At 45.1% G+C, this 7,500-nt stretch overlaps 1 protein-coding gene across 1 annotated transcript; it reads left to right on the top strand.

The window, feature by feature from the left end:
* Positions 1 to 842: 842 nt before the first annotated feature.
* Positions 843 to 3,698, top strand: LOC138009935 (uncharacterized). Its single transcript, XM_068856918.1, has 5 exons — positions 843 to 970; positions 1,073 to 1,364; positions 1,776 to 2,098; positions 2,386 to 2,780; positions 3,625 to 3,698. Exons 1-5 carry the CDS (start codon positions 843 to 845, stop codon positions 3,696 to 3,698), a joined length of 1,212 nt encoding a protein of 403 aa, XP_068713019.1.
* The last annotated feature ends 3,802 nt before the right edge of the window (positions 3,699 to 7,500 follow it).

The raw sequence follows: 7,500 nt of genomic DNA on the forward strand, positions 1-7,500 counted from the left end.
AGGCAATGAAGAATTAGTGGAAACTCAGCGAGTATCGTTCACCCTCAGTCCTGCGGAAGGGTGTGGCAGTGACATAGAAGTCGATGAAGCATATGTGCTCTCAGACCTTAATGAAAGGGAGCAAGTTTTACCACAGACAGTGGATGTCAGCGAGTATCCACACTTGCAAGATCTGACCTTCCTAGAAGTTGACCTCCACCGGGTGTCAATAACTGAAGGGAACAATGCCCCTGCTGCACACTTGCAAAATGAGGTCAGGGTACCTCCAGATAACAATGGCCCCTATGGTTGCCGATGCCCACCTGGCTGGAGCCTTGCAGGGCCTCTAACCAACAGAGATAGAGGGAAGGCAGTAGTTAACTTTCTATCAGTTGGCATTCAGCTTGTGGATCAGATAGAACGTTTCTGGAAAATCGAAGATTACGGAGCAGCCAAGGCGAGTGACAAGCCATTGTCAATCGAGGACAAGCGAGGATTAAAAATCCTTGAAGACACTACCACCTTTATGGACGAGCGTTACGAAGTTGGTCTTCCGTGGAAGAACGACGAGCCACAACTCCCGAATAACTGCGCCCGGGCAGAAAGGCGAGCAGAGATGTTCAGACGGCGCTTAAGTAGAGCTGGTTATGAGGAAATCGAGCAGTTATGACTGAGTACACCTCTAAGAGGTATGCTCGCAAACTTACCCCTGAAGAAGCAGCTAAGGAGAGTTCGTGTACCTGGTATCTACCCATCATCCAGTGACTAATTCCAATAAACCTGGAAAGCTTCGCATTGTCTTCGATGCCACAGCTGAGTTTGCAGGAACGTCCCTAAACAAGAACCTTCTCCAAGGCCCGGATATGGCCAATAGCCTCGTTGGAGTGCTTCTGCGCTTTCGTCAAGGAAGTGTTGGGCTGGCTGCAGACGTGGAAGCGATGTTTCACCAAGTGCGAGTGCAAAAGGAAGATCAAGACGCCCTACGCTTTCTGTGATGGTCAGATAACTACACTGAACCTCCAGATGTCTATGTCACGGAAGTACACATATTTGGTGCTAAGTCGTCTCCCTGTGTCGCAAATTCTATCTTAAGAAGAACTGCCAGTTACAACGCAAAGGGGTTTAGCCCCGAAGTCCCTGCAATTGTCGAAAGGAACTTTTACGTTGACAACGCTTTGCTGTCTTTTAGCGATGGAGAATCTGCAATCAAGGCAGCATCTAACTTAGTTGAAATTTTGGGACGTGGTGGATTTCGTCTAACTAAGTTCATGTCCAACAGTAACGATGTCATGTCCACAATACCTGTTGAAAGGAGAAAGTTGCCAGATCTCACCTCAGTCTTCACCTGGATGAGTTACCGATTAAAGGGTCCTTGGAGTCCGTTGGTTTGTTCAAACTGACGAGCTAGGCTTCGAAACCAAGAGCTTAAATCGCCCTGAGACAAAACGTGGAATCCTGTCTTCTGTCTGTTCACTGTATGACCCTCTTGGTTTTGCTGCACCTGTGGCCCTTACTGCAAGAGCGCTCATACAGGATATCTGGAAGGCAAAACTAGATTGGACCAACCACTGGAAGAGCACTGATTGAAGCGATGGAGATCCTGGACCACTCAGCTGTCATGTCTGTCTGAGCTACGTATCCCTCGCAGCTACTTTCTTCCTGAAGTGGATGCGGCCAAGTGCAAATTGCAGCTACACATTTTCTCTGATGCCTCGGAAATCGGGTATGGCGCATCAGCATACCTGAGGATTGAGGATCCAGATGGTCTTACTCATGGCTCGTTTATCATGTGAAAGGCCCAAAATGCTCCAGTGAAATTCACAAGCATACCAAGGCTTGAATTACAAGCAGCAGTCCTTGCTACACGCCTAAACAGGATGCTGAGGGAGGAGATAGACCTGTGCATTCAGGATACCAAGTACTGGACCGACAGTGAGATAGTTCTTCACTATCTGAAAAACGAGAAGCGTCGATTCCAAACATACGTTGCCAATCGGGTGCACGAAATCAGAGGAAATTCAAACCCAGATGAATGGAATCATGTGCCAGGTTCTTTGAACCCAGAACACGATGTCTCGCGGGGCTTAAACCCCTCAGAGCTGAGCTTAAACGACCGCTGGTTACGGGGAACTGAATTCCTTTGGAAGCCAGAACTCACATTGGTCTAATGCAGACCTGAAGGAAGTCCCAGACTCAGCCCTAGAATTGAACAAAGAAGCTCACACCAATCATGCCGATGTAAATACCATCTTCGCTTCTTCAAAGGCAAATGCCGTCCCACAGAGTTTGACGATTGTAACAGCCAAGGAGGTTATAGATCGGATACTCAGCAATTACTCTAATTTGGAATCGGATTAGGCGTCGAGTAGCATGGTTGATCTGCTTTATTCACTTTCTTCACAATAGGAAGACCGTTCGGACTGCTCGCTTGATCTTAGAAGATTACGATGCCGCCGCCACCGCGATTGTAAGAATCATCCAGCAATCATCCTATCCTCAAGAGGTCAAAGATCTAAACACCAGAGGTGAAGTGAAGTCATCTAGTAGCATAGTCAGCATTAACCCGGTACTTGATGACCATGGTATCCTGAGGGTGAAGGGACATGTAGTACACCCACCTGTTGCTAATGCTGCCGGAAATCAGAAAATTCTGCCAAGAGACCACCCCATAACGGCTATGATGGTTCGCCACACCCATGAGTCAATTGGTCACCTGGGACGCAAGCACCTTATATCCAAGGTTCGCGAGAAGCTGTGGATTCTCCAAATCAGAGTGCTGACCCGTTCTATCCTTGGAAGATGTATCCTCTGCAAAAGGTTAAATGCCAAGCCAATGATCCAGCAAATGGCCCCTCTCCCGAGAAGTCGCACGATGGCTTACAAACTTCCCTTTTCGTACAGAGTGTAATGTGAAGTGCTAACGACATTCAGCCACTCACACCTGCGCACTTTCTCATGCAGAGCAAATCCATTATCCTACTTCCAGGCGTCTTCACGAAAGCAGACTAGTGCAGGAGAAAGTGGAAGCAGGTCCAATTTCTTGCTGACTTATTTTGGAAGAGATGGGTGCGGGAATACCTTCCGATCCTGCAAATCCGAGGAAAATGGCACAAAGCCCATCCCAACCTGAAGCGAAACGTCCTACGTCTGCTGGTTGATGACAACGTACCAAGAGGTCATTGGAACCTTGGTCGTGTCTTGGAGGTTTACCCTGGACTTGATGGAAGGGTACTCACCATCAAAGTCAAGACCGAGGACTCCGTCTTTATACGACCAATTCAGAAGCTCTGCCTGTTAGAGAATGACTTTCAAATAGTTTGAAGAAGCAGCCTAAATAGACTTTTGGGCATCCTGACCGGATTGTCCCAAGGCGGGCGGAATTTTTAGTCTAGAATTTAATGAACAAACTTGGACGTGTCGTTTTCCTTTGTTTTTATTTGTTTGGACAATTCGTACCATGTTACATAAGGCCATCGGAATTTGGTCACGTGATCACAGTGAAGTGCTCCCAGATTGTAGCTTATCTTGTCCTTCAAAGCGTTTTCTGTTCGATATCCTGCACAGAATGTAAGTTGTATCCTCTGTGGTATTTCTTTATTAGTTGTTCTGTAAGTTTATTTGTCAAATAATTTTATTCTTTCTTAGTTTTCACCGTTCATGACGAGTCAAAAAAGCTTTCGATGCCAAGGGGTTGTGATGTGAAAAAGAGTGGAAATTAAAGCTCACAAACGTCAATTATAACGCATCGAATTATTGTGCGGACGCAACAAAATGGATTCAGAAAATAAGAAAGATTGAAAGGCTTCAAGATTTCTTCGCCAGGCAAGAGATTAAATGACAGTTCAATCTCTCCAAGTCGCCATGGTGGGGAGGGATGTATGAGCGGCTAATAAGAGAAGTGAAGAAGACCCTTTACAACACTCTGGCAACCACGCACCTCACCTTTGAGCAGTTGGAGGTTGTCATCATTGATATCGAGAAGAACCTCAACAACCAGCCACTAACGTATGTCGAGAGCAACGAAGGGGAGCCGGAAACATTAACGCCAAACGTGATCATGTGGGGGCAAAATGCGCACGAGTTTGCGACTCATGATTATTGTCGTACATTCGAGGCAGCCGAACAACAGAAATACAGGCTTAATACACCAACAGAGGCGGGTTCTGAACGGTCACTTCATCCTCTCAAGAAAGTCAAGATTCAAGAAAAGACACCTGCTCGTAACTGTAAGTTTTATGGTTACAAGAACCCATTTACTCAGCCACCTCGTTGCCCAACTCTTGGAAAGAAATGCAATAAGTGTAAGAAGGAAGGACACTTTGCACAAGTGTGCAAAGAATTAAGTGCTGAAGGTTCACTACTTGCCTCAGTGGGGCATGACGCTCCAACGACTCACGATGTGCACACTTATTTTGAATCAGTTAAGCTGGATAGTGTCTCCGGCACTCGAAAGAAATCTAGGAGTTTGATTACTGTCAAAATTGCTGGGAAGAATGTACAGATCAAGGCAGATACTGGTGCAGAAGCTACAGTCATTCCCTATGAGCCGTACAAGGAGATCACAAACAAACCTCTTCAGAAAATTCAGCAACCTTTGAAGGGGTGGCTTACAACTAAACCCATCCATCCAAAGGACTTTGTGAGGCTTCCAACTCAATATGGGAGGCGTGAACTTAACCTGTTGTATCTTGATGTTGATGGAAATTTTACACCATTGCTGGGTTGTGATGCTTGCTTAGACTTAAAAGTCCTTGAGTTTATGAACGTTCAACTGATAACTACTCCAGAGTCAAAACAATTAGAGCAAGAACTACCAAGTTTCTTTCAAACCGATCCTGTGTTGCAGGACTGCAAAGATTGTTTTAGCGATAAACCTGGCAAGCTACCAAACAAAGTACATTTGGAAGTTGTCCCGTCAGTTCCTCCAGTGGTACATCCTCCCAGAAAAATTCCAATTGCACTTCTTGAACCAGCACGAGAGAAGCTCACAGAGATGGAAGAAGATGGAATTATTGTAAAAGAAGAGGAACACACCCCTCATCTATGCTAGTGATTGACAAACGGAAAGTGAAATAAAAGAACACTCCACTCTCGAAGCTCTTAAACAAAGCTCTTAAGAGGCCACACTATCCACTGGTTACTGTAAAGGAGGTTGCCAACCGATTATCGGGTGCAAAGAGTTTCATGTTTCTGGATGCTTGCAGTGGATACTGGCAGCTCCGGGTGGATGATCAAAGTTCAAAGCTCTTAACATTCAATACCCCCTGGGCACGATATCGATTTACAAGGCTCCCTTTTGGCATCTCTTCTGCCCCTGAAATCTACCAAAAGTAGATGGACAAACTCTTTCAAGGGGTTCCTGTGGAGATCATAATAGATGGTTTCTTGATACATGGTAAAGATCAAATCGACACTGATCAGAAATTGAAAAGAGTGCTGGCTAGAAGCAGAGACGTAGGATTGAAGTTCAATCCAAAGAAAGTGAAACTTCGTGTTCATGAAGTAAGCTATGTTGGACATGTGTTCTCGGCTGAAGGATTGAAACCTGACCCTGATAAAATCCGCACGATCAGTAAGATGCCTCCTCCTACTGACAAAGAAGGTGTACTTCGAATACTAGGAACTGTCAATTACCTAGACAAGTTCATTGAACACAAAGCCGATCTACAAGAGCCAATTTCACAGCTTACGCAAAAAGATGTAGCATTTGTGTGGGAGAAACCACAGTAAGAGGCTTTTGATAATCTCAAGTCTGCCATCACTAGTGCACCAGTGTTAGCATACTTTAATAGCAGCAAAGAGACGGTGCCAGCAGCACAGGCCTTGGTGCAGTGATCATGCAGGAGGGCAAACCAGTTGCCTTCAGTTTGAAGACATTGACTCCCTCAGAGAAGATGCATGCGAATATTGAAAGAGAGCTGTTGGGGATTGCATGGGGAGGGCAAAAGGTTCACACATATGTGTATAGGCGCAGAGTTTTTGTTGAGACAGACCACAAACCGCTGGAGTCAATCTTTCGAAAATCACTGAATTAGGCCCCTCCCAGGCTACAGAGGATGTTGTTCAAACTCGGCAAGTATGACCTTGTGGTGCGTTATGTTCCCGGAAAACAGCAGGTCATTTCAGACTGTCTTAGCAGAGCACCTCTAAGTGAAACTTAACCATTCAGTGAACCCGAAGATGTCATAGGAGTTAATCTTGTTGAGGAACTTGGATTAGAAAGTAGTACCCTGAAGAGATTCAAGGACAGCTCAAGTACTGATCATATATATATATATATATATATATATATATATATATATATATATCATATCATCATATCATATAGGTGTAGCTAATATCTCCGAGCATTTACCCTCCTAACCATGATACACCACAGAAGACATCCAGAGTGGTTATGGAATACGTTTTGAAAGGATGGCCCTTTACAAAAGAAAAAGTTGATGAAATTGCCCGGGAATATTGGAATTTCAGAGAAGAGATGAGTGTTGAGGAAGGCATGTTGTTTTAAATCAGACAGAATTGTAGTGCCAAGACCATTGAGAGCTGAAGTGTTAGATGAAATTCATGTCGCGCACATGGGAGAGAGCAAGAGCCTTTCCTTTGCGAGGGATTACGTTTTCTGGCCTTCCATTACTGCGCAAATCAAAGACAAAGTCAGTTCCTGTGCCGTGTGTAATGCGTTCCGCAACCGACAACAGAAAGAGACATTACATCCTCATGACATTCCAGGATTACCTTGGCAAGTAGTTGGGACTGACCTGTTTGAATTTGGTAGCCAAACGTACCTGTTAGTTACTGACCCCTATTCGAAGTACTTTGAAATAGAACTGCTTCGCCAGAACACTGCCATTTGTGTTATCAACAACTTGAAGAAATATTTGTCAGGTTTGGAATCCCAGAGAAAGTTGTCAGTGACAACGGACCGCAGTGCAGCAACACCAGACATTTGTTAAGCATAAACCATGAGTTCAAGAAATTCGCTGACAAGTGGAGATTTTCCCATACAACCAGCTCACCAGAGTATCCTCAATCAAATGGCGCAGCTGAAAGAGTTGTACAGACCGTAAAACGCATTCTTAAGAAGGCTCCTGCAGAGAACAAAGACCCATTGAGGGACTGTTAAAGTATCGCAACACCCCATTCGAAGATATTGGTGTGTCACCTGCACAGCTGCTGATGAGTCGGCGCACACGAACAATGATACCACTCATCGACGTGTGTTGGTTCCTCAGCCAGTGGATCGTGATCATCAAACGCTTCATCATCGATAGCATAATGCCAAGTCTAATTATGCCAAGCAGAGTAGAGATTTGCCTCCACTTGAAGTTGGGGACAGGGTGCGGTTTCGTCCAAATGGTGAGAAGGAATGGCGCAAAGCGGAAGTAACGCCAAGATCATACATGCTGGAAGATGAATATGGACGTGCTTACAGGAGAAACAGAAGACAGATCATCTCTGTTCCAAATGATTCTCCCATGACACCAAGGACAACACCAACACCAAGGCTCTTCCCATAAG

Source organism: Montipora foliosa, chromosome 7, assembly GCF_036669935.1.
Source record: "Montipora foliosa isolate CH-2021 chromosome 7, ASM3666993v2, whole genome shotgun sequence".
Classification (NCBI taxonomy): Eukaryota; Metazoa; Cnidaria; class Anthozoa; order Scleractinia; family Acroporidae; genus Montipora; species Montipora foliosa.

Coding starts and splice junctions, on each gene's coding strand:
- LOC138009935 (XM_068856918.1), top strand. CDS start 843: ATGGCCAATAGCCTCGTTGGAGTGCTTCTGCGCTTTCGTCAAGGAAGT. Junction 971..1,072: donor CAAGACGCCCTACGCTTTCT/GTGATGGTCAGA, acceptor TTCTATCTTAAG/AAGAACTGCCAGTTACAACG. Junction 1,365..1,775: donor AGGGTCCTTGGAGTCCGTTG/GTTTGTTCAAAC, acceptor ATCATGTGAAAG/GCCCAAAATGCTCCAGTGAA.